This window comes from Epinephelus lanceolatus, chromosome 14, assembly GCF_041903045.1.
Source record: "Epinephelus lanceolatus isolate andai-2023 chromosome 14, ASM4190304v1, whole genome shotgun sequence".
Taxonomy (NCBI): Eukaryota; Metazoa; Chordata; class Actinopteri; order Perciformes; family Serranidae; genus Epinephelus; species Epinephelus lanceolatus.
In genome coordinates, this window is record NC_135747.1 from 25,944,947 (window position 1) to 25,971,912 (window position 26,966).

General features: G+C 41.7%; 1 protein-coding gene across 4 annotated transcripts in view; it reads right to left on the minus strand.

Annotated features, from left to right (window-relative positions):
• gpm6bb (glycoprotein M6Bb) overlaps positions 1–26,966 on the minus strand; it is a 42,983-nt gene that overhangs the window by 4,578 nt on the left and 11,439 nt on the right. For 2 of the 4 annotated variants that reach the window (XM_033617606.2, XM_078174538.1), the window contains exons 2-6: positions 5,322–5,508; positions 3,536–3,692; positions 3,176–3,341; positions 1,658–1,731; positions 1,471–1,536 (exon numbers count right to left, since the gene is read on the minus strand). In XM_033617606.2, coding sequence (XP_033473497.1) covers positions 1,471–1,536; positions 1,658–1,731; positions 3,176–3,341; positions 3,536–3,692; positions 5,322–5,508 — 650 coding nt within the window. Of the gene's footprint in view, positions 1–1,470; positions 1,537–1,657; positions 1,732–3,175; positions 3,342–3,535; positions 3,693–5,321; positions 5,509–17,194; positions 17,314–26,966 lie in introns of those variants that run through there. The other 2 variants (XM_033617605.2, XM_033617607.2) reach the window with 2 other exon arrangements.

Genomic DNA, 26,966 nt, shown 5'->3' on the forward strand with positions numbered 1-26,966 from the left:
AGGTGTTGGTCGGCACGCCCCCAGTTTGGAGAAGCAGGCAGGATTGGCGGCACAGAGGCTAAGTAATGTACCGTTGTGAATGGGGCAAACACGTTTTTAGCTATCTAAATAAATAATTATCAGTTCAAGTGTACGCTGTATTTAAAATATTTCCACCACTTTACATTGCCAAGAGAAAGTTCTTTCCGATGGGGAACTTAAGTTGGTCCATCCATCTATGCTCTCTTCAAAGCCACCAGGCTCCTTTAACTAAAACAGTAATTTTGAACGAGAGCTGCTGGTCTACTGCTGCCTCGATCGGTTAGTTGGTTTGTCTTATTGTGTGACTTTGTTGAATCCAAACTAACCCTTTTAAACACCAAGTCACTAACTAATCGATCAAGGCAGCAGTAGACCAGCAGCAGTAAAATGACTGCTTTTGTCAAGGGAGTCTGGTGGCTTTGAAAAGAGCATCGATAAAGCCTTCAGTTCCCTATCAGAAAAGGCTGTCTGACGCAAAGTTAAGTGGTGAAAATATTCTAAATATGGCATAAACTTACACTGACATTGATTCTTTTAGGTGGCTAGAGTAGTCCAATGGGGAGATGAGTCCATCATCTGTGCTCCTCTCAAAGCCACCAGGCTCCTTTAACAAAAACAGTAATTTTTCCTCACAGAATACAGGAGCTGCTGGTCTACCACTGACTTTAACAGTTAGTTAAGACTTGGTGTTTAAAAGTTTTAGTTGGGATTCATCACAGCCACACAGTAACACAAACTTCCCGATAGAGGCAGCGGTAGACCAGCAGCTCTCATGTTCCGTGAGGTAAAATTACTATTTTTGTCGAAGGAGTCTGGTGGCTTTAAAGAGCGCATGGGTGAATGTAACAGCTTCAGTCCCCCATCAGAAAAGGCTATCTAACACAAAGTAAAGCAGTGAAAATGTTCTAAATATAGCGTACACTTAAACTGATAACGATATTTTTAGGTGACTTTGTATGAAATCGCTACTGCCCCCATCCACAGCAGTACATTGCTTAACTTCTGTGGCGGTACTCCTGCCTGCTTCTCCAAACTGGGGGGCGTGCCAACTGCCATCTAATACATTGACAACAGGTAAGTACCTCACACAACCCCACAAAAAGCTCTAAATAATCCCTTAAATTTTACAATATCCCTCTTGTAATTTTATGGTTAAAATTCATGATTGTGATTTTTAGGAATTACACTCTTTTATGGCATAAAAAGCAAGCCCAAACTGCACTCTCTTCCATCCATCCTAAAATAAAAAACAGGGCCATGTGCATCTAAGCAGATGGTAAACAGCAAATGGAATCGGAGCTGAGGAAAAGCCTATGTGTAATCTTCCTCGATGTGGTTACACAAACCATATGGGAATGAGAAGAGGAGCATTTGACACATGATCTGCTGATACAAACCGTGCAAAGATGGACTAAAGGGAGAGGATGGAGAGACCGGAGGGAAGCTTACCAGAGCGATCACGGTGGCTCCTGCCCCGGCGCACGCTACGATGTACAGGTGATAAGACAGGTAGAACTGGAGGAAGACAACAGTGATTATTCTTCGGTTAAAAAGTGATGCCATGCTCCTCTGCTCTCCTATGCTGATGTGTGTGTGGCATGTGTAGAATGTGTGTGGATAGCAAACAACGTCTTACCTCACTGGTGTTGCAGATTTGACCTAGCGTATTTCCACAGGCCTTGCCTGGTGTGGCGTTCCATGGGATAATTCCTGTAGCCATGAAATTCAAATGTTATACTCAGATGCATTGTACCATGTGAATCATAATCAACCCTGAGTTGATGTCCGCTTCGTACAAATCATAACATAATTCTTTTTGTTGCTAAAATGTTGAATAAACTAAGATTTAAAGGGCTACTCCACCAATCTTACACAAGAAGATCATTGAACTCATCATGAGGGGTACTGCTAAGACTGAAAAAAATTTTTACTGTATAATGTCTTTTGTGGTTCTGAAGGAGCTTTGTCATGACTGAGAGAGTAATTATCTCAGATTGCGATTGAGACTTCAAGCCTATATTAAAAATTTGCAAACTGGCTGTGTGGACAATCCTGGGCATATTAGTCTGGGAGGATCTCATTAAAGATGCAGTCGAATTATTTTATGAGAAGTGTAGGACCCCTGGTTTGAGAACCTGACCTATAGAGACGAAAAGTAAAGATTTGTTGGCCCCTGCTGCTTTGATTTGAAGCATTTCTTAATTTCTATCTGTCCCTTAAAAGTCTGCAAACCTTTATCAAAGTGCAATCAAGATGTTGAAGTACTTTTGGGGCGTCGGTGGCTTAGTGGTAGAGCAGGTGCCCCATGTACAAGGCTGTTGCTGCAGCTGCCCGGGTTCAACTCCAGCCTGTGGCCCTTTGCTGCATGTCACTCCCTCTCTCTCCCCCCTTCACACTTGTCTGTCCTGTCAATTAAAGGCTAAAAATGCCCCCAACATATATTTAGAAAAAGAAAAGGATGTTGAAGTACTTTTTAAGGAATGCACAGGTGTGATTTGTTAAACTATTTTAAAGATTTTACTCCTAACTTTGTTTTTCTCTTCAAATCCTTTAAAAAGGATTGAAATAAAAAAGAAGAGGGGGCAGGTAACTCTTTGATTGAACTGGTCACAATCACAAGATATAAACTCATGGTGAGGCATCATTTCATAACTACGGTCCACGTCTGAGGGACAACCTGCCTGAAGACCTAAGGGCCGCAGATTGTTGATGGTTTTAAAAGCAAACTCAACACCTACCTTTTTGGCCTGGCTTTTTAAAAAATTTATTTATTGTGTAATTATTTATTTATTTTTATTAATCTATTTTTCTAGCTGCCATAATCTTCTATTTGTTACTTATATTTGTTCATTTTAACTTATTTATTTACTTATTTAAAATTGTTTTTTACTATTTTGAGTTTTTAAACAGGGATTTTTTAAAACTGATTTTATTGTGTGAAGCACGTTGTGTTGTGTTCTATTTGTGTGCAAAGTGCTATACAAATAAAGATTGATTGATGTGCATCAGGTGAGGGCTCGCAAGCAGACATTGGGGGTTGCAAGCTAAAAAATTTAGGATCCCCTAATTTAGAGTATTGTATTGGTTCTAAGCCACCTGAGTGTATGCACTCATAAAACAAGACATATTCTCGGATAATGCGCTGCTCTCTCACCGTACTGACGAACATCCACACAGATGGAGTCATTGGTGAGATTGGTCATGGGAGACTTCATGGCGGCACAGGTAGACCACATGTTGTAGAAGAGGAAGACTGGCACAGCGGAGAAGCCAAACACGCCGAGCCAGGCCACACCAAGAATGTACGTGAGGAACACAAACTGATGACACAGAGATGGCACAATGTTAGCACCATCAGATAACCATGAAACTAAACCAGCTGGAAAATGATAACAAATTATCATCATCATCTTTGTGTGTACTTTATATTTCAATCACATGGCATGAATCTTTTTTTAAGCACATTGTGTTTAAAAATCAGGCTGGACACAGCAGTGTGGTTGTATTAACATACCATTCCACTGATGCAGCGTCCACAGATGGTGGTCTTGAACTCGCTGTGCAGCTCCTTGACTGCGCTGGTCGTATAGAAGCCCTCAGCCAGCAGAATGATCCCGTACAGAAAGAAAAACGAAGCAATGCCGTAGATGACATACTGCATCAGCTGTATTCTGTTAAAGAGTAAAGTCACACATAAGCTCAGTTGTGCCTGTAAGGCTGCGATAGAGAGTACGCACAAATCCAGGACTAACATGCTTTCATCCTCCAAATGTAGCACCTGGAGAGACTCACTAACCACGTGAGGTAAAGTAATAGCATGCCGCACCACTGTCTGGTGGAAAATAGCTGCTCAAGATCAATTATAATTTTTTTGCATGCGATCTTTAAAACATGAGTAACCTGTGCTGGATGATTAATCATTCACAGATGGTTACGATTGAGCTCAAGCTTCCCTAAGACATGAAGAGAGACGCTAAGTCCAAATGTGGAGATAACAGGTGATGCATGTCTCTGGAAATCATCTGCCAGGAGACAGACTGCCTCTGTTAGACGTCTTAAATTAAACAGTGCACTCCAAATCTAAAGCAACATAAAACATATGTGCAGTCCTGTCTCTTGTCATTCTCCTTTTATTGGCTTGACTAATGGATGCACTGTAACAAAAAACAGCCCATATTAGGTCTGTTCTGCAGGATAAGGTGAACGTGGGAGATGTGATCAGCTAAAAATAGCCTTCATAAAGTCAGCCTCATTAAAAGTGCTATATATTTTACTGTTAGGCCTCTCCGTATTGTGATGGTTATGTGAGAGCACATATTACACTGAGCATATTGTGTAATGGATCCTACTGTGACATTAAAGGGTAATTTTGGTATTTCTCAACCTGGACCATATATTCCCATGTGTTTATGTCTAAGTGACTAATGGGAACAGCAGTTTTTGAAACTGATCCTGTATCGAGCAAGAGCGCTGCAGCCAGCAAGCTTCAATCTAACAACTCTGGGCATGTGTGCACCTTCAATTTCCGGCCACTTAAAGTGTTTGTTTTTGCCACTGACAGGCTCAGATTGTTATTCTAGTGTCCGACAACATTACAGATAGGATCCCTACTGTGATAGACCTTTTTGTTAAAGAGTAAGATCCTTTTTGTTTAACCAGAAACAGCCCTAAAATCACTGTTACAAACCTCACCAGACTCCATTTATATAAACAGTAATTTTATCATCATAAAACCACACTTCACTCAAAGTCAGCAGAACAAAATAAAACTCACAAAAACTGCCTTGGTTCATTTTTCCACTGTTCCAACAATCACCAGGTCTGGTTCTGTTGAAATAAAGCCTTAATTCATCCAGTTAGATGTGAAAATATGCTGGCTCTATACCTGCTTAAATTACTGTTTATTTAAATGGAGGCTGGTGGGTTTGGCAATTGCGATTTTGGGGCTGTTTTAGGTTAAACAAAAAGAATCTTACTCTTTAACAAAAAGGTCTATCTCTGTAAGGATCCTTTCCATAATGTTGTCAAACACTTACAATAACAATTTGAACCTGTCAGTGGCAAAACATTGACTGTTCAATCAGTGCGTTTATATTGCAGCTACACCTGCAGCCCTCTCACTCAAAACTGGACAAGATTCAAAAATAGCTGCACCCATTAGTCACTTAGACAGAAAAACATGGGAAACGGGTCCAAGTTTAAAAAAAAGTTGCCCTTTAAAGACTCAATGTTTTGTATTAAACACAGGCAGGCATTACAAGCACCCATGCAGTGCATACAAACAGTATAAGGTCACTTACACCTCAGTCAGCATGGCGTGATCCTCGGTGACCGTGGAGAAGTAGGTTTCCAGGATGGTCACTGTGCCAGTGAGAGCCACATGGCCACATCCACAGAACAGGGCAACGCCAGAGAAGCAGAGGATTGTAGCCACCAGCGACGCATACGGCACCCCGCCTAAACACTTGATGCAGCACTCAAAACAACCTGTGGGGAAAAAAACAGACAAATTGGATCAGCGACAAGTGTCATTTGATATCATGGAAACAGTGTTTTTTTCCAAATTGCTTTACTTTAAAAGGCAAAACTGTGTAAACATCAGCCCCCATTTCCATATAAGGGATCATGTTTTAGTTGCAGGAAAGGAAGTGATCTCAGGGGAATGAAGTATGAGATGAACATTCATATGAGTCATCTATTCATCCATCGAGACTATCCCAAGACACCCTGGACAGATCATCAGTGTATCACAGCAGCATTTTGCAACTAATTAAACCAAAAGGCACTTTATCTCTCATCAGAACGCTAGACTGACTTATCACTTAGATATTAAAAGGACAAAGGAACTGACACAGACAGACAAGTCTGTTCAAAATAGGTTTTTGTCTGTAGTCACGCTTGATGCGCCATGCTTCCTTTCGAGACCTCTGCAATGTAAGCACCAGCGGAAACAGTTTGCTATGTGAGGCTGAGGTTTTTACAGTCCACAATGCCTTTAATGTTTCATTTGACAATTCATCACTACACTTAAAGCGCACTAATGGCCATCCAGCAGGTCAGAGTAATGGGTGTCAGCTAAGCCGTAATGGAAATCAATGGCAACTCACAACGAGGGAATGAAGTGACCCAGATGGATCTGCCTCATCCGATGTGTTCCTGTGCCTTGTGAAATGGAGCTAGTCACCACAATGCGCTGTCTGTGGACGCATGCAAACAAACCACAGTGTGCTCCCAATCAGATCCACATGTGTCTGACAGGATGTTGTTGAGTCACAGGACATCCAGGTCAGTGGCTGTTTATGTTTTACAGCTCTCACATATGGCTGATGTCACACGGTAACGGAAGTACTAAAGCTGCTATGATCAATATCTTTACATTAACAATGGATAAAACCACTGTGTGTGTGACGAAGGTTACTCATAGTAATGAACTACAAAAGTTCGGTTTATCCAAATTTAACACAAATATTAACAGGCTTTTCAGAAAATCGGCGAAACAAAATGTATGCCCTTTTCCACCCACTACTGTTTGCGAATACTGGGAGTTGGTTCATTGAGATAAGTGGTAAGCGATGCTAATTCTCCAGTCTGGTGCTGCTGCAGAAGAGGGTGCAATGAGATGACAGAATAGTAGTTGCATTTACTTATTATCAATACACCAACCTTTCCACCTTTTTTGGTGTTTCCATCAAGATTTTTATGTGCAAACTGAGGTGCATAGAAGCGAAAATCACCAACTCCACTGTTCCCTAGCTCTATGGAGAATTTTAGCCCCTTTAAGCTCAGTGTTTTACTTTTCCAGCCCAAAATGTTTTTGTTCACTCTCTCTCATCAGCAATGCTTTTCAATGCAGTAGGCAGCTGTTTTACGAGAAAAAAAAATCAACCCTTATCGACCCTGATCAACCCTTAGTACACTACCCTGCATTAAGAAGTAGTAACTGACAAAGTTAGCAAGCAGCTAGTGAACCGAGGAGATGGTGGAGACCAAAAAGGAGCTAGACCAAAAGTTAATCTTACAGACTTCTGTACATCAAACAAACCCATCTCCAAATGCTGGTTTATGGAGTCCTGCAGAAAATTAGGCTTGTTGTGGCTTTAAAGAAATGTTCAGATGGCATCATCATTACCCAAGCACAGACTATCTAATAGGAACAAGACAACGTAGTAGAAATGATCAGACAAAAGTTTCCATAAAACCTGTCCCAAGGGCACAGGATTAGTTTCAACTTGGGTGGGGACACATATGAAACAGGGGTTTGGGGGCTCCTTTGCTGGAAAAGGAGTTGAAAACACCGTAACTAACTGCACTCCCTGAAGAAATATAATCATATTTTTGGAAAAATGAAACAGTGATTCCAGAGAGAAGCAGACAGAGGGTTCTACAGTCTGTGTTTGAAGGATATATCCAGGATGTCAAACTGACTCAGCAGCAACAACAGGTCAAAAAGACAAAGATAGTTAGAAGCTAAAGCTGAACTATAGGCTACAGATCACGGTGTAAAAGTGAACCACCACATCACTGCTGATCATAATCTATCACACTCAATGTTTTTTCAAATTAAAATTGTTTTTTCTTAGGTAATGGAAAAATAAAATGGGAGCAGCAGAGCTTATCTCAATAAAACATCTCTGTTTTTCTTGAAGAAAACAAACCAAAAAATATTTTCTTCTTGCTTTCCCCTTCCATGAGACGAGAACCCTGAAAGCTCATCTGTGTTTGTGCTGGTTGCCCTAACAAAAGGAAATTAAAGCAGATATACTGCTGCTGGGCCAACACTTTTGCAGTCAGACGCTTCACCCTGACTGTTTGTGTAGTACAGGGAGATAAAAACATTTTTGTCTCATGGTGAGTGAATAGGAGTTGCCATGGCAGCATGTTAACCACAACTCAATGAGTGTGCCCACAGCAGAGTCGCTAACTTCTACCGCAGCCCACATTTCTCTGATGAACGTATCGGGGGAGGGCGAGTGGGCTGCTGGGAGTCAGAGCGCAGAGCTCCACAGGATATTGAGCCCAGCTGCAAAGTAAATACAGACCATTTAAAGGACGAACTGCTCTTGTAGCGGATGTCACTGTCAGGTAGTTCTGAACTGGTTGCAGAATTACTATTTGCCATAAACCCACTAGCTCTCATGATTCACCCTCCTGAAGAGAAGAGATGTTTCCACATGAAAACTGCGCCTTCAAATAGCTCGTATTTAATGTGCACAGAGTGACAGAGGCAGCAGCAACAGTCACACTGGTTTATTATGAATTCATCTGAGTGTAATGAATTGTGTCATGTCATGGATGGAAATCAGCATGACTACCCATCTCATTAAGTGTCTGTTTGTCTTCAAACCCTGCCTTGAAATGCATCACTATTCCCATTAGAGCAACTGTCAAGAAGTTGATAGCACAGGCTGAATGCCGTGATATCATCATGACAGTCAGTCTGCTTCAATTGCCTGAATGTTACTGGATCTGAAAATGAGAAAAAAGGGAGACGTCTACAGCTGTTACAAACAAAACTGTGTTCCAGGCAGTCTTTACCGAACATATGAAATGCTTTAAAATGTCACGTTGACCATGTACCACTCTCCCCTGGAGCCTGTCATGGAGAAGGTCAGACTGACATGTCTGCATCTGCTATGCTTGTCTAACTTGGAGCACTTAGAGAGAGAAAACGTACATCATGTTTGAAAGCCACCAATGCGATCGATAAGCCATTCGTTTGATTAGTGTCCATTAAATAGGAGTGGTTTGCTTTGGAAGCATCCATCCATTCAGACTGAGAATATTGTTTAGACATCTCTCTCTCTCAGTCTCTCCGTGGATAGAGCTTGTGTCACTTACTGGTTGTTATCCTTAATAACACAATAAATCCAAGGTGGTATTTTCACAGCTGGACTGGACATGTTGGCAGGTTAGTATAACTCTGTTCGGGCTGACTGAAAAAACACTGGCATGAGGACAGACCCACTGACGAGGTTCAACTATTAGCAGCCTCAGGAATACCACTCTGCTCACAAAGGGCCTCTGTGAAAGCTTAAGTCTTGGTATTAGACATCAGGGGGAGACAGAAATGACATCAAAGCCCAACACCACTTTTAAGCTGTACCATGGGAACAGTAGTCTGCACCACAGCAAAATCAGTCTCAATCAGTCAATGGGTCCAAAGTAGAAGTGGGATTTTGAAGTAATTTAAGGGTCTGTGAGATATCACATGCATCCTTATCATTAAATAATCCCACTTCATAGATGATCACATGTTTAAGAATAAGTTTTGTGGGAAGAATCTGTTTATTAATCGACTCCAGACTGTACAGAATTCAGCTGCCAGGCTTCCAACTTAGAACTGAGAGACATGATCACATCACTCCAGTTTTGGCCTCCTTACACTGGCTCCCAGTATGTTTTAGAATAGATTTTAAGGTGTTATTGATTACATTTAAGGCTCTCTAAGGTCTCTCTCCCAGTAATATCTCAGACCTCTTAGTGCTGTACACGCCAGGACGTACTTTGAGGTCCTCGGGCGGAGGTCTTTTGTCTGTTCCAGGGGCCTGTCTGAAAACTAAAGGGGCCAAGGCTCTGGAACAGTCTGCCCAAGGAAATCAGATTGACTGAGTCAGTGATCTCTTTTAAGTTCCTTCTTAAAAAATACTTTTATTAGAGCGCCTTTCCTGATTTTACTTGAGTTTTAAGTTCATTTAACCTGTCTTTTATGTCCTCAGTTTTTATACACTAGTGTTTTTATCCATTATCTTAAAAGTTGTTGTTCTCATGTCTTGTCTGTTTTAATTATTGACATGTAAAGCACTTTTTAACTCTGCTTTGAAAAGCAAGAAGAAGAAAAGAAAGATATATATAAGCAGAATCTGTAGCCGACGGGACAAGGTTTGATATCGGAAGTGTTCTGGTTTCTTGTTTGTAGTCCCTTTGCAGTCTGTGTAGTATTGACCAATCATGTTTGAACGGCAGGTTAACAGTCCGTGTGGAGAGATGAAAAGCATTGGCCATAATACAATCTCTCTCACGAGTTAGCTTTATAGTAGTTTTTTTCTTAATTTATCTGTATTTATCTGTTCATAGAGATTAGCTGAACTGACCAGCACATGGAAGAGGAAGTCTTGGCCCGGACATCCACTGGCTACACAAGATCAGGCCAAAGTACCGGCCGTTGCCTCCAATGGCTTTATCATCACTGGTGGGTTTTGAGATTTTTTTGACTTCATCTTTATTTTTTTCATTTTGTCCCCCAAAGAGGTGAGGCTGAACTGTTGGGTTAGATTTTGACATTTTGTAAAATCCACGTTTTTGCTTTCTGGCTAAGAGTTGAATGAGGAAACCAGTACAACTCTCATATTTCATTGACAAAGGTCTACAGCCAGCGGCCGGTTACCATAGCTTGGCACTAAGACTGGAACCACAATGAAACAGCCTCCTTGGCTCTTTCAGCTTTCAGCTTTAAATCTGACAGATTTAACCCATTACATCTCTTTTTATACTCAGTCAAAAACAAAGTGGGAAAATGTCAATTTATGGCTTTTTGTGAAGAACTATTTCTTGGGTTCAGGTCTGTGCTGGTTGCCTGGCAACCTCATGGTGATGGTAACAATCCAACAGCTTCATACTGTATTTATTGGACAGCAAAGGTGTTGTGCTATTTGTTACCGGAGCGCACCTGTGACGTGTACATCTGTGCATGCACACAGTCAAGTTGCGGCTCGTTTCGTTGGTTATGCGACCACTGTTACTACAGTGGCAAGTTTATGTACATTTGTCCACTATAACTGTTGTGTTCAAATGTTCAAATGTTAGACAGACTTTATAAATAGTTAAATTGTCTTCACGTAGCAGGTACTGGCAATTTTTAAGGTGGAATATTTTTTTGCATGAAAGTCAAAGCAACTCCAGTAGTTTTTGTTGACTTTCTTGCATGACATACGCTTAAGTGATGATTAGATCTTCAAGCTCTTAAGAAAACGTACATGCAATTGTGAATATTTCATTTCCTCACTTTAAGAAAAATAGTTGTGGAGCATTATTCTAGTGCACTTCAGCAGCACTACACCCCTGTCGGACAGATACAAGAGCACTTAGCAGGAAAGGAAATAAGGATATTTCCCAAAGTAAACAATTGTTTAAATTTACTGTTAAAAAAATTACCTTGAAAACAAAGATCTCTTATCAGATATACTATTCTATTTCCAAGTTAAACATAATTCCTTCCTGTTGCATCTATTCAAATAAAAAAGTCTAGTTCAAAGAGGATGGTTGATTCTGTAATTAGACAGATTGATGGCGACCACAAATTTCATAGAGGATGCTGTAACGTGTATTTGAGAGTTATAAGATAGGCAGTCAGTAAATCAGTAAACCTACCACACAGCAAAGTATAGACTGTTTCCTCTGAGTGGACTGTGTGGGATTTCATAGAGTACAGGATATTGCGGGGCAGACTTTAGCTCAAATCACCCTCCTCCGCAGGGGATAACAGTAGGAGCTGGTGACTCTCTCAACAACAAGCTTGCACTAAATGGATCCTGCTGGCTTGTTCGGAGTGGAGCGCACGCATAAATGAAAATCATGTCGGGCCTTTTTCCCTCTGATGACTTTCACATGCTCCCGGTCCCTGACTAATACTCCTGGTTAGACCTCCAACCACTTCAAGACTCTCCACTCTCCAGCTCATCGCTACAGCGCATGAATGAGAGGAGGAGAGAGTTTGCAAAATAGAGTGAGAGGGAGAGAAACACAGACAAGTTAGCGACTGTTTGTAATGACAATGTCAGGCCTCACAGCAGAAGCCACATTCGCCACATCGGGATCACGAGGAGAAAGAGTGTGTGTGTGTGTGTGTGTGTGTGTGTATGTATGACTTTGTGTGAAAGACAGAAAAAAAATAGAGACAGAGAGAGAGTCCAAGAAGCTCTGACACAAAGAGCCAGTGTGTGCAGCCCTAGACTGTCCATCACACTGGACTCTCAGGGGCCATTCAGAATGGCAGTGAACCACGGCCACGCTCTTCCGGCCCCGCAGGCTTGAGGCCCAGGACAAGCCCACCGCTGAGCTCCATCCTGTGTGCCCCTCCAACACTGCGCACAGCTCGGCCACAATGGGCTGCAGCAGCCACTTCACACTCCAGGAGGATCCTGTTTGTCAAAGCAGCTCAAATCATCCAATGTGTGAATGAGATGGCTCATTAAGACCAATCTGGGGACAGACAAACAGACACAGCGAGGCAGGGTGACCAAGAAAGCAAGGGTGCATCAGCTTTAAGTAAATAATCATGATGCAGGATTACAAAGCGGGCTTACCCAGTACCCCAGACTTTCAAAGGCCCCAAGCCCCCTTGGTTTACTGTATGTCAGCTGCATTTTGTTTGAGCATTTTATACCTTGCTTGAAAGCCAGCAGTACAGAGAAAGAGAAATTAGGGGAAAAAGAAAGGTGGCATGACATTCAAAGGTCCCTGCCTTTCATGTTTAGTGCCTTAAAGGGACAAGTCATCCCAAAATCAAAAACGCATATTGTTTCTCTTACCTGTAGTGCTATTTATCAATCTAGATTATTTTGGTGTGAGTTACAGAGTGTTGGAGATATTGGTTGTAGAGATGTCCAATTTAATGAAACTAGATGGCACTCAGCTTGTGGTGCTCAAAGCTTTGAAAAAATACATTTGAAAACTCAACAGCAATGTCTCTTTCCAGAAATCATGACCTGGTTACTCAAGATAATTCACAGACCGTGTTGTGAGCACTTTCATGTAGGGACTATTTTCTTTCTACTAGACCACACCTACCAGCTGTATCACCACGCAGAAGGAAGCGCAGATCTACTGCTAGCTCACCTAGCACCACTGAGCTAGCTAATGTTACAGCTCAGTTGATCAGGACGCCATTAATGTTTACATCTCGCGCTGTCCCCAGCACAAACCTCTCATCCACGAGTAGATGTACACTTCCTTCTTTATGGTTATACATTTGGTGGGTGTGGTGTTGGAGAAAGAAAGTAGTTCTTACATGAAACTGCTCACAACAAGGTCTGTGGATTATCTTGAGTAACTAGGTCAGGATTTCTGGAAAGACACATCGCTGTTGAGTTTTTCAAATTTATTTTTTTGACGTTTTGAGCACCACAAGCCAAGTGCCATCTAGTTCAATTATATTTGAGAGAATTCAGACATCTATACGACTGATATCTCCCATGCTTGGTAAATCACAGCAAAATAATCTAGACTGATAAATAACACTAAGGGTAAGAGTAAAAATATGTATTTTTGATTTTGGAGTGAAATGTCCCTTTAACCCCAGACCACCAGCGTGCCCTGGATTTTGTTTTGTTTTTCGATTACTTGCAAATTTGTTAGCGAAACTGCATTATTAAAGGACAATATCAACTGGTCCCTGCATTATTACACAATGCACTTTTATTATTTCAGTCTATATTATATCTAGATATCTACATTGTATTCTATACAGTGCCTTTTTCTTAAATAAAGCTGTGTTTCATCAAATTACCAGAAACTTATGTACAGAAAACCTGGGGGCATGTAGTATTCCAGGAGCTAGAGCAGCACTGATTAGTTGATTCATTGATAGTTGCTTAGTTGAGCAACAAAAAATACACAATTTTGATAAATGATTCATGAAAAGTGATTTTTCTATGCAAAATTGGTCAAAATTCACCAGTTCCAGTTTCTCAAATTTGTAGATTATCTGGTTCTCTTAGTTGCCTTTGATAATAAAATTAATATCTTGGGGTTTTGGACTTCTGGTCAAACAAAGCAAGATATTTGGAGACATGTCTTTAGACTCCAAACAATTAATCAATGATTCCAAAAAATTCTTGGTAGATAAAGCCATAAAACAAATCCTTTGTAGCAGCCTGAGAGAGTGTACCTATATCAGTTTTGGTTGGTCTGTATGCAAAATATAAAGAAACTGCCATCTATAATGTGCTGTGTGCACTGTACTTGATGAGTACCAGAGGCCCAAACAACAGCAAAGGTGTCTCCAAACAGGTGAATCTATCCATGCATCACTGCTGTTTGCTTGAGCCCAGACTCATCACACTAACCCCTGCAGCTGGCTCTGCTTCATCACCTCCCTTCATCCTTCAACAACACACATCACGAGGACACAGCCTGCCAACACCACAAAGCTGAAATCTTCCAACAGCTGGGACCCTCAGTGGAAAAATGTCTAAATTCACCTCTGATTGTGTAAAGAAACACCGACTGGATGTGATCAAATGAGCAGCAGACATTTTGAAAAACACTGTTCAATTTGATGTCCGTGCCAAACACAAACACAAACACGGACACACCCACCTCTACGTAAACAACAAAGCACCACATAGAAGCACCACATAATCACATGTTCATAGTGAAAGCATGTACACGGTATACAAATAAATCCCACTCACACAAATAAACACACACGGACACACACAATTTGTGATGAAGACATTGCAACTCTTCCATCTCACATTTGAGTCCTGAACAAGAAATTGGCTTCCAGCTACGTCAAAAACGCCATCCAGTTTAAATCTAGCATCCAGCCTCATTGCTAACAGATGTGTCTGTTTACAGCTAATGTTAAGTATTGTTGTTTGTTGCTTCATTGGGGCGAGCTGCCAGAACACCATTTATGAGAAACAGTCTAATTTTCCACACTCTCCACTTTGAGAGGAGACTTAAAAATGCCATAATGGCTATAATGGCCATCCTCGAGGGACGGAGGGGATCGGAGCCTGCCAATTCGTCAAAAAGTGCTCTGTTTACTTATCTTACAAGGGAAACTTATGCTCTGACCGCTAATAGCTGCTGACTGCAGCTCACCCATGGCTGTGTGTGAAAGGAGCCGAGGGAGTGTGTGGATGTACTCGATGACAATAAAAGGCAAGGATGGCCGTAATGGCTCATAAAAAGTGTGCCTGGGTACAGTCGGGGAGTAAATTTGTGAACATGAGCTGTGCGATGTGCAAATAAATGATGGGAGAGTCACGTCAGGTCAACTCCTTTTATAAGCCAATCACATACAGTGTCTCAATGGGCTTTACAAGCCCACAGGTTCCCGACCCTGCTTGAGCTTTCTCATACAAGGAACAGATTGTTTTAAACAGACACAGCTCAGAGCCCCGACCATGTGATTACAATGTTCCTGGTTGGGGACATCCTATCATTTCCTGTCAGCTCTCTACTGTCCTAATAAACATAAATATCCCAAAAGAAGTGCGTGACCAATGGCTGGATGATGATGTACAGAGCTGTAGATGTGACAGGTAAGCCTACTGCCTCTTGTCCAGTTAGTGGGCATATAGCATTTGGATTATAATAGGTCTTGTGCTCTATTTGGGTACAGAGGGGTATACTTAGGCCCCCTTTACACCTGGCAACATACCTTTGGTTGATCGAATTGCAATCGGATAGTGCTTGACGACATGAGGATGAGGATGAGGATGCATTGAGGATGGATCCTGACTTGCCAAACCACCTTGACCACATTGAACACAAGTGTGAATGCAACTGTTTTTAATCAACATACACATGCTATGTTCCAAACCAGCATGGTAGTAGCCATTAGCCAGTTAGCGAGCGAAACTACCAGCAAAAAAGTTGTGCTGTGAGAAAGCTTGAAGATATATACAAATTTGACAGTTTTCATCCATAAAGGTCACCATCACTGTCCTCTCCCACCAGTCTTAACTGCATCCAGATCATCCTCTAGACAGTTGTGGCACTGACCAAAGCTGAAGTAAAAGCAGCTGCATAATAGAACAGTTTCCAGTTGTTGAACACGGCTCCTCCCCTGCTTCGAAAAGCAAGCAAAAGTTCATACAATTTTTGGTTGTTCGTTTGGTTTTTATTTATTTTTTTTTTAATTTCATTTCATTTTTTAATTTTATTTTTATTTCATTTTATTTTATTTTTTTATTTTTTTTTTTTTTTTCTATTTATTTATTTATTTTTTGGACCTGCACAAACAAGAGGAGTGATGTCTAGTTGTTTGAGCTGGACAGAGTGATCAGATCTTAATTGGATCTCAGTGCTGACACAAGAGATGTATATTTATACCAGGTGTTAATGTAATCAGGTTAAATCATATCTAGAAACAATCTGGATACAAGATGCATTTTATTGCGAGGTTTAAAGGGGGTCAAATTTGATCTCTTAGTGTCTTTATAATAACTGCGATGAGTTCATAAATATTAGGGCGATGGACAGAAAATTTATTGACAACAATTCTTGCAATCAGTTAATCTTTCAAGTCATTCATTAAGATTAAAAAAAAAACACTGGCTGATTCCAGCTTCTAATACATGAGGATTTTCCTGCTGGGAAGCTGTGATGGACATTTCTCCTTTATTTTCTGACAGATTGAAATTGAAAGTAGTCTTTAGTTACAGCCCTGCATGCCCTGCTTTGTCGCCATTGTCAAAGGTGCAGTCAGACTGCAGTCACAGCCTTTCTTGAGAAACTTGCTTGTCTGATTATACAATAATATTTTACCTGCAATAGAAGTTCTAATCAAAAAGGAATGGAAAATCAATGCTTCCTGCTGATTCCTACAAGCAGGCAGTGAGCAAGTTAATGACTTTCCCTCTGTCTCTTCAGTGTACGCACACACACTCCTCACGGCTGTCTATTTCTGAGACTGGTAATGTCTGCTTCATTTATCTTTGTCCTTGCCAGCGCCTCATCCACCTCATTAATCATCACTCCCCCCCCCCCGAAAGAACAACTCAAACGCACCCTGCAGGTTTGATTGATCTGCTGTTGATTCTGCAACAGGCTCATTGTCCTCAAAAGTGGCACTAGCATGATGATGACCAGCGGCAACGCAGCGTCCCTCCTGCTGCAGGAGCGAGGTCTGCTAAAAAAAACATCCCACATACTTAAACTAATTAGATCATAAAACAAGCACAAGCAAAATACTGCAGAGAAATAAACACACTAGACGCATGACAGAGATGACAGTGATGCACAATCAATAACTGGAACTATGTGCGTATGAACACTGAAACAAGGATGCTGTGCTGACATTTAAAAATTCTAAGTCCCCGTTGAGCGAAATCTACTCAACTATTGTGCAGAGTGAAACCAAGCAGGCTGGAGTAGGTTAAAGCCCCAGTAAACAGAGCAGTGAAAAGAACTGAACTGGCTCTTTGTGAGTGCTCATTGGTACCTCTTTTGTCCTGCCTCTGGTCTTGGTTTTCTTCTGATGGAGTTTCCATGGTTGTTTTTCTCCCATCCAACAAAAATGCTTCCTTTCAGCAAATTCTCTCTTCCTTTCTGCCCCTCACTCTCCCGCTCCCTCTTTCGCTCACTCTTCTTCCTTCCTGCACGTTCCTGCTATCTCTCTCCTCCACGTTCGCTGCCTCACAAAGGCACCGCTCCACTGTACATCACACCTTTCTGGGATGCAGAGGTCTTGTTAGAAGAGATTTGGTTGTGTCCCGGTCATATATCACTTCCAAACCAGATCTGAATGTGTATCTGTTTCAGTCTAATTAATTTGTGCTCCTATTGACACACAAATCTTGGTCCCCTCTGAGGCACTCCTGTCTCAAACTTGAATAGCCATCCAGTGAGAACAGGGTTGTTGCACAGAGAAGGTGCAGATGGGTGAGGAGGGACCCCTACTTTAGTCGACTGACAGGGTGAAAACCTACCAGGGGCAGAAAGCATATAGGCGCACAATCACCTCTCTTTATTTGCATCCAACCACAGTTTAAGAGAGGGGGAGTAAGTGTGTGTGTGTGTGTGTGTGTGCATGCTGCTGTGCGTTTGGGGGGGTTAGCCCTTCATCCTCTGATTGGCACCATATGCCCTCTGCTCTTGCAGCATACATTAGCAACCTCTGACCGCTGTCTTCCCTCCATCTGGTGGCTTCTAACTCACATAAAAAAGGGACACAGGAAAGAAAGGCAAATCTACATTTCCCTAACAAGGTCACAGAGCGTCCTCTGGGCCGGTGCAAACAACAGAGGAAACGGCATGTGAAAATGGAAGATCCAGAGAATCATGAAGGACGGAAAGATGAAGAATTTAACCTGATAAAGTGAGGGAGGAGTGCGGGAATGCTCAGAGGATGATACAGTGAGAAGCAACTTGTTAAAAAATAAGCGAGGGATGAGCGCAGAAACAGACAGCAAGGGAGACGGGGAAGAAGATCTTGGCTGTGTTTGTTTGGCAACAGCAGGCCGAGGAGCCTCAGGGGCATGCTAATGAGAGAAAGGGCCTTTCAGGAGTGGAGGGTGGGGGGGCCTGCTGGAGCGGAGCTGGAGTGGGGTCTTCTCACGGATACCAGACCTCAGAGAGGAGGGGGATCAGCAGGGGAGGGCAGCCTCAGGGGTCAGGGAAGTGAACTTAGCGGGGATCCCACAACAACAAATGCTGCACTAATCTTCTAGCTTTTTCACCGTCAGCCCTGTAAAACGCCGGGAGGACTGACATCCCTGTGAAGTGGGGAAGGAACGACTCCAGCCCATATGTAGACGCGATGATGGTTTGAACTTTTTATGAGCAAGAACACAGCTGATTTTAAGGTAGCCGTGCTTGTGATTCCCGAATTCATTCTACCAAAGAGCTCAAGTGAAGCTAAAAAAAGTAGCTGATACACAACTAAATGTGTCACATACTTCACCACAGAGAGGCAGATCCAAGTTACTGAGTACAACCGAATCAAAACAAGCCAGTGACTCATCTGCAGCCTTTTTAAAGAACAATATATTTCAGTTTATTGCACATATGCAAAAGGAAATTCAAAACATGTGACCAGGCTTGGTCACACTGTGTTTTCAGACTTACTTTGATGCATTCTATAATAAACAAACATCTGTGTTAGATTGTAAATAATGACAAATGTACCCTGTAATTAAAATCATGCGTTTTGGCTTACATTATTAAAAGGAAAACACCACCTAATGGAGAAAACCAATATGTCATTTCCATGGCCTAGGGAACTTCAATCAGTATTTGCGAAGACAAGCTCTCAACACCAGACACCAGAAAAGTAAGTTTCAAACTTGGGATGTCATCAAGTATAAAGTCCGGAGCTGCTTCATAGACAGTGAATGGGAGTCTGTTATTGTGGACCCACAGAATAGCTTGATTTTTGAATCAAAGATGAAGAACTGATTTCAAAGGCAGTTGCGTACTGTATTTAGATGTATTTCGTCAACATATATTTATGTAGAAAGTCCAAATCCAGTATTAGAACTCATTTAAAGATGTAATTCTGCCCAGCTATTTTGGTTGGAATGAAAATCTGGTTGAAAATATTTTAATTGTCTAATGATGTTAGAATTTTACAATGTGTGAAAACTTCAGACGCTGACTTTTGTTGTCCATATCTTACAACTAAATGTCATTACTCTACGTGAGCTTGACGTTGACATGAGACATTTGGAAGACGTTGGATTTTGGTTACTTCACAAGTTAAAACCAACAAAATGTCAACATCATCTGTCGTCAGTATTCTAAGTCAAACTGATGTTGGCATTAGACGTTGATTTTTGTTCACCTGACAACCTAAATTCAACCAAACATCAACATCTAACTACATCAGTAGCCACCTGATGAATTCAACATTCACCCTGCTTTAAGCTCTGTTTTGGTCTCCACCAACTCCTGAGAAAAATGTCTTTTTCTTGTAGTTAGATGTTCAACCTTATGAGCAGGTGATGTATTTTTGCTGGAAACAGCTGGCAGAAATGGTCGGTTTGGGGGTTCTCACCCCAGGAAATTGTGAGCGTCACTTAACTTCCTGCACTCTGTTTTTTTTTGTCCAAATGTGTGCCTTTTCTGCACTGATTTGTGGTGTAAATGTCTTTCAATTTCATCACAATAAAAGTCCTCTGCTTCATGTTTTTATTGAAAGAGACAAATGTACATGTTCTAATTGTTGTGGTGGATATGTTCACCCCTCCACCCCCACCCCAACATCTACACCAATGCTTTGTGGGCTTATCTCTATGAGCCCCTTTCATTGTAAGTAGTCATGTGATTTATTGACAAAAATCATTTAATGACCAAATCTTACGTAAAGTGGTACCAGATGAATGGAGCATGAAAGGTATTGTTAGACTCATAAAGAGCAACAGACTGATTGGAGCTCTACCAAAAATACTGTGACAGGCTGAGTGGCTGTGGGAATATTCGTGTGAACGTAGGAGGCGAAGCCTGAGAGCTGCATGCTCAGCTCCAGTGTCGAGACAGCGCCACTCCCCTACTTGAGGACACAATCTGAATGATGATGAAGCTCATACAAATGGAGGAGGCTTCATTGTGGGTCAACCTTTCACGCTGTGAGACTGGGGGCCCTGAATGCTACTCAGTGTTCAGTCACCCGTGAAGACCTGCACCCTGCTTGGCTCACACCGAGGAAGGAGTTCTCAGGGATGCAGGTCTGTGCCCGGGCCCAAATAACCACTTACGAACACTGACAACTGCCTGAGAAAGCAGACTGGCCACACCAGAGCAGATGAGGACAGATCAAACCGTATGAGGTATGACTGATTGTGAAAGGCCGAAGTCTGCGGAAAAGCAGAAGTCAGCCAAAAAAGAAAGCAAACTGGTCGTCAAAATACCCCTTAATATTCTGCTGCTCTCATGGAAAAAGCTCTAACATTCCCTTCCCTTGTACATGACAGTGATTAGTGATACTTTGGAGACAGAGATTTTTATAAACAATGTTTTGGCAATTTGTTGAATATCATTCGTCTGATCTTTTGCGGCATTACTGTCCTAGATTTAAATGCAGGCCATCTTTACAGGTCAGTCTGCTCTGTATGTCTGCCTTCATGTTTGCCATGCTGAATCCAAGTCATTGATTGGTTTACAAAAGCGGCACACTACAAACCCATTATACAGATCCATTCGCTTTGGCTGACCCATTTTCCTCTGTGAGTCTACAGAATAACAAAGGCATTACAAATTCTGTATAATTTTTTTTTTTTGCATATGATTTGTTGTACAGTCAATACATCAACATGCACGTCTCAAAGTCACCCCATAAGAACACCCAATACTTCCATTGAGTTGTATTCCTGTTTCCTAAGAAAAGAAACATCTCTGCAATGGAAAAAGTGAATCTGCCAACTGTCTTCATCCATTAGAGCAAAATATGTTGACTGTGAGAGGGAAAACCACAGCGAGCTGACTTATAATGATCCTCGTGCTTCCTTTTGGCTCTGTCAAAAAGCTATAAACTAAGAAAAATCCCTTTTTCTCCGACATCATTGTGAGCAGGAAAGAATAAATAAATAAAAAAAGAGGAAACTTCCATAGAGGGAAGGTTACGAGATATTTTTATCTTTTACGGTACCATAAATAAAGGCTTCTCAACCGTTATATTTGAACTTGAATGAGTGCCTTGGATGTTTGTCTCTTATTGGACAGTTCAAAGGTCCAGTGTGTAGGATTTGGTGGCATCTACTGGTGAGGTTGCAGAACTGAAACTTCTCCACTGTGCCAAGCGGGCAGGAGAACTACAATGGGTGATGTGAGAACACAAAAACATAAATGGGGTGGGGCAGCAGTGGCTCAGTCCATAGGGACTTGGGTTGGGAACCGGAGGGTCGCCTGTTCGACTCCCCGTCCGGATCCAAAATATGGAACGTGGACTGGTGGCTGGACAGGTGCCAGTCCACCTCCTGGGCACTCCTGGGCGCCCTTGAGCAAGGCACTGAACCCCGCAACCGCTCGGCCCCCTCACTCTGACATCTCTCCACTTTGTGCATGTATAGGTCCTGTTTGTGCATGTGTGTGTCTTTCGGACCTGTGTGTAATTGACAAGCAAGAGTGAAAACATTGAATTTCCCCTCAGGGGGATTAATAAAGTAAATAAACTAAATAAACTAACTAAACTAAACTAAATGGCCCTATGTAGAGCTAGTGTTTGATTTGTCCGCTCTGGGCTACTGTAGAGGAACATGGCAACCTTCTTGGAACAGGACCCACTCCATACATAGATATAAACAGCTCAAAGGTTGTTAAAAAAAAAAAAAACAATCCTTATTTTCAGGTGATTATAAACCAATGAAAACGAAATTATGAATATTGTATACCATTTCTGCCAATAGATACCCCCAAATCCTACACCCTGGACCTTTACAAGGGACCTTTTATGCTCATTTTCAGTGTTGTATTTTGGGGTTTTAGGTTTACATGCTTAAATGTTCAAAAAACTATTTTCCTCATAGCATCTGTGCTGGAAAACCTGTATTCACCCTCTGTCTGAGAAGGCCCAGTTTTAGCGCCTGTCTCTTTAGGCCCCCTCCCGAAAAGCTTAGTCTGCTCTGATTGGTCAGTGTTTCCGGGTCTTCCATATCCCGGCGTCCCTGTACTTTCATTACAGCTGGGGGAATGACTAACGCAGTATATTTTGCTTAACTTTCTAATATGAAAAATCTCCAATAAAAGCTTCTAAACCAAAATCCTTATAACTGGACATGTTCCAGCAGGAATACGATCCGAAATTGGAGAGATGTTAATAATATCAGCAACCAAGATTACATGTTTCCCTGACGTTAGCATGTAGCTACATGTAGCAGTGTATGTAAGGTAAACCCATGGAGTACTGTGCCTGGAGCAGATGAACATATAGGGAAATCCATCATGAGCTGGTGTCAGCTTGTTTCAAAAGTAAATGGAAATGAATTATCATGAGGAGCAGGCTACAGACATCTTGTAATCTCACTTTTTTCTAACACTGCACCACCAAGTTTGTTTTCATTTTCAAACTTGTACTCAGCACCAACCAACAATGACTCAAGTGACATCCCTTGATGCTGTTAATGACACTTCACACAGCTCCCTCTATAGCCACAACAGGCTTTAAGCAACTTTTTTCACATATAAAGAATACTCCCCACACCTGGTAAACATGTGAACCGAGTTCTTCATACTGAAAAATGATTGCTGAAGAATTCAGCATTAAGAAAACTTAATATAATAGCGAACATCCTCCGGCTCTGCTATTAAATTTCAACCATTTCTAATAGAGACATACTTTATGTCTTGATGTTTCTTCCACTGTTCATTGTCCAGATTGTATTTTTCTTTCCAGTGTAATTACAAGTGTTTGGCCAAACAATGCCAAGAGTATGACTCAGCACTTTGCTAATTGCATGTTTGTGATACTCTATCGTGTTAGGTCTGGAAATGGAGCAACACTCACTCAGGGATGCCTAGCAGCCATGTTTTTCTTCTAAAAATGACTTCACAACCCTGACTCTCTGGCACCCCCACAGCCACTGTGGTTTTGGCCTAAGTGTGTTGCAGGGAGAGTGAGAGACACAGATGCTTCGTATTACCCAGTCTTCCTAGCTTACAGTACCTTGGGAAACTGCCACTATGGCTTGGCCGGACAGAAAACCAATGCAATGTCAAAACCTAAAGACTAAGAATTTCATAATTTCAGTCTGGAGTCAAAAGAGCAAATCGATGCCAGGAAACAGAAACATAAACCTAGAAAAGAGTGAAAGAGTGAGAGGAGGCGTTTATAGTAGTTGTACCCCACCACCACCCATACAGGCCATGAACTTCTGCCATTTTTTGAGAAAAGTAAAGGTCTTTGCATAATTGTTTGTTTTTCTTTCAGCATGCACTAAATATTTTAATGATGCCTCTGGTCTGGAAGAGGTTTTACTGTCTTTGTGGTCTGCCACGCTTACATTATGGAGCCAATGAACCAGCCAAGAGGTACTGCAAGCAAACACCTCTCCATTATCCAGTTAGAATAATGCTCCATAATAACCTCTTGTCTTTTCAATCTATATTGAGATCATACTTTGCCAAGAAGTGGAGGGTAATACAAATATCCAGATACCTCGGAATAGTGTCTGTAAGAGAAGTTTGGGGGTTTTAAACACGCTCTTGTTTCCCTTTTCACAGTATCAGTTCCTTCGAGTTGATGCATGTAAATGTGTTGAACCTTTTCTGAGTTTTGGTACTTTTTGCAAAATAGTGTCAGTTTCTTCCTCACACTCTGTTATGGTACATACAAGTTCAACAGCTAATAATCTCTCATGTCTTTATACAGTCATCATGTTTGAGTACACATTTATAAATCAAATGTTCATTTTAATGCACTGAGTTAGTATCTTACTTGTATGTAGGTAGGCAATATAAGCTCAATGTGATGTTACAGAAATGTCACTGACCAATGATCTGTCATTCTTTGAGGGGCAAGTAGCAAATGTCCCAGTTACCTCTGCAACCTTGTGCTGCATTCAGGTACTGTCAAAATCATCTTAAAAATTAGTTTCCGTTTCATGGCTTGCCTGACCCATTTCCTTTGCTATTTGTTATATCAATATATTCTTTAAGTGATCTGAGCAAGAAAATACAACACATATTCTTTGTTTCCAAATTACAATTTAAAGCTCACGAACACACCGAAGTCAGAAAAACAATCATCCAAGGAGCACATGAATGCACTGGCTTTGGCTGGTGGAGGTCTCATTACGTTAATAACAGCAAGTGGGCGAGTGGGAAAAGTCAGGGATTCATGAGGACTAGGACGTAAGACAGGCTGACCCAGCACATATCAAACACTAAAAGAGTTGTTCAAAAAGATTCCTTTGTTCATTTTTGGCAATCAATATGGGACAACATGTATCATGCAGCAGTTTCCCTAGAATAGATGAATCTCAGAGGGGATTCAGCAGTTTCCCTAGAATAGATGAATCTCAGAGGGGATTATTTGTGAGAAACAAAAAACTATTCTATTGAAAGCTTGAGTGCCTATTAACCCAATGTAACAACTTGTCAAATCATGGATGTATAAAGAAACCTGGATACAGCATTGGTGGCTGGATCTGGTTCATCCCTATGAAAGTTGCTCAGTGGTGCATAAAGCCAAATAATTTCCACAGCTTGAAATTATCCAGATGATCAGCACTGGTTCCTCATCATTGGGCCCATACAGCAGGCACACTTGCGACTTCTGTTGCCCCAGCTGGCAACCTCTGGTTTAGCACTCCATAAACTTGAATGGGGATAAAGTGATTTAATCACGCAGCTCTTCTAGACTTTCCAAACGTTACCTGACCGAATGTATCAAATCCTGATAGTTAAATGAGTCATTTGGCAGGAGTTGTGATGCTAAAAAAAATCCTCCACTGATTTATAGACTGTTCTATGGGGAAAAGTCTTTTAGGGCCTAATGGCATCACATTACAGACTTGGAGGTCGTAATTCCACTGTTTGGCCACTGTGAAAATTGGCTTCAAAGACCAGCGCACTCCCTGGGGGCCTGTGTCGAATGGAACTGAGGGCTAAAATTATGAAAATGTGTTTTCTTACACAAAACTTTGTCTCAAAAAAAATTGCCCCTAAAACTATATCTAGCAGATATGGTCTCCATTTGGTCTCCACAAACTCTTTGTCTGTCTGTGATTTGGTGCTGGATAAGTAACATACACTATTTCTATTCAACTAAATCAATGAGCTAAAAAAAAATGCAATAAAGCAGTGATCATTTTCCGTGGGTTTGTCACTATGAGCAACACCTTCCACATACAAGCAGTCAAGCGATCCATTGTTTATATAAAAATATTGATTAAAGTCACTTAAGGGCTCCCTCATGTATGTGTAATCATGGCCCCCTAAGGTGTAGATGTCCTTCTAATCTGATTTAATCCATCTACTCTCCTCATATCCATCTTTCTGTGCACACATTAACTGCAAACTGCACCTACCCCGCAGTCATTTTGACGTTGAGCACCTCCCAAAGCCATTTGAAATGAATGACAGTCCATTAAACTGCACTGAGAGCACAAATAAATCCCGCAGGGTCCCTTCTCTTAGTGGTGTTAATCCTTTAAATACAATACCTATCACCGTAAGCATGTTTATATTTAGCTCAACACAAAGACCACAGAGTGCAAAACAAGCATATTAGATTTGGCACTAAATTTATATGAATATTTATCAGGAAAATGTAGGATGTTATGTTAGGAGGCCGAAAGATTGTGTTAAAGCACAAAGTCTCACTCATATGTCGTTCTTACACTGATCAGGATCTCCACGGCTCAAATGTTCTCACACTCCAATTGCTGGGATTGCAAATAACGCAGGGCTGGAGACAGTCTTTCATTTTCCTACTTGTTGCACAGGGCAGAAGCATGTGAACACACACACACACACACACACACACACACAATAGAGACATAATGAAGCACGGAGACACAGGCACATCAGACGAGACTCTCCAGCTATCTTGGGGTTGCTTCCCATGAACAGCCCCCACCCGTCTCTGTGTCTATCCCAGCTGCTGGGATTTCTTTCTCTGCCTTGCTCCCGCCGATCCTATTGTCCTCCGCCTTATGCTGCCAACCTCTCACCCCTGACCCAAGACTTTACCCTTCTCAAACCCTCCTCCTTGTTATTCCCCCAACCCCCATTAGAAGGAGTAGAAACAACTACTTGTAGCCCAAGCCGGTGAGACAGACCAGCCAACCAAACCCCATCATGTCAGGATTCATCGTCAGGGCTGCGACAACAGAGCAGATGACACGGAGGTCACTTTAATGCCATTGTTCCACAAAGCTCTCCTCTCGTGCCTCAAAGCCCTGGGTCCTGTGGCTGGATCCTGGATGCATAGGGAGTTGGTCGTAACCTGAACCTGACACTTCCACCCCTGCAGAGGTGTGTTTGTCTTCAGAGTCATGACGGAGGCGGTGTAGACATGGACTAAGTGCTTAACAATAAGTGGCAAACACAGCTCATCACAAGGGAAAGATGGAAGCTAATCTCTCTAGCGCTTGGCATATACTCTCCCCTGGCTGACCTCTGCGAGAGTGGGTCAATCCATTACTTTATTGCTTTAAGCACTGACAGGCAGTTTTCCAGCAGCACACAGTGTAATGACCTTTTGTCCATCATACTGGACGTTTTTAAGCATCTACTGTGCAAAGTGGAACCCTCACTACATCATCATCAGTGTCTAA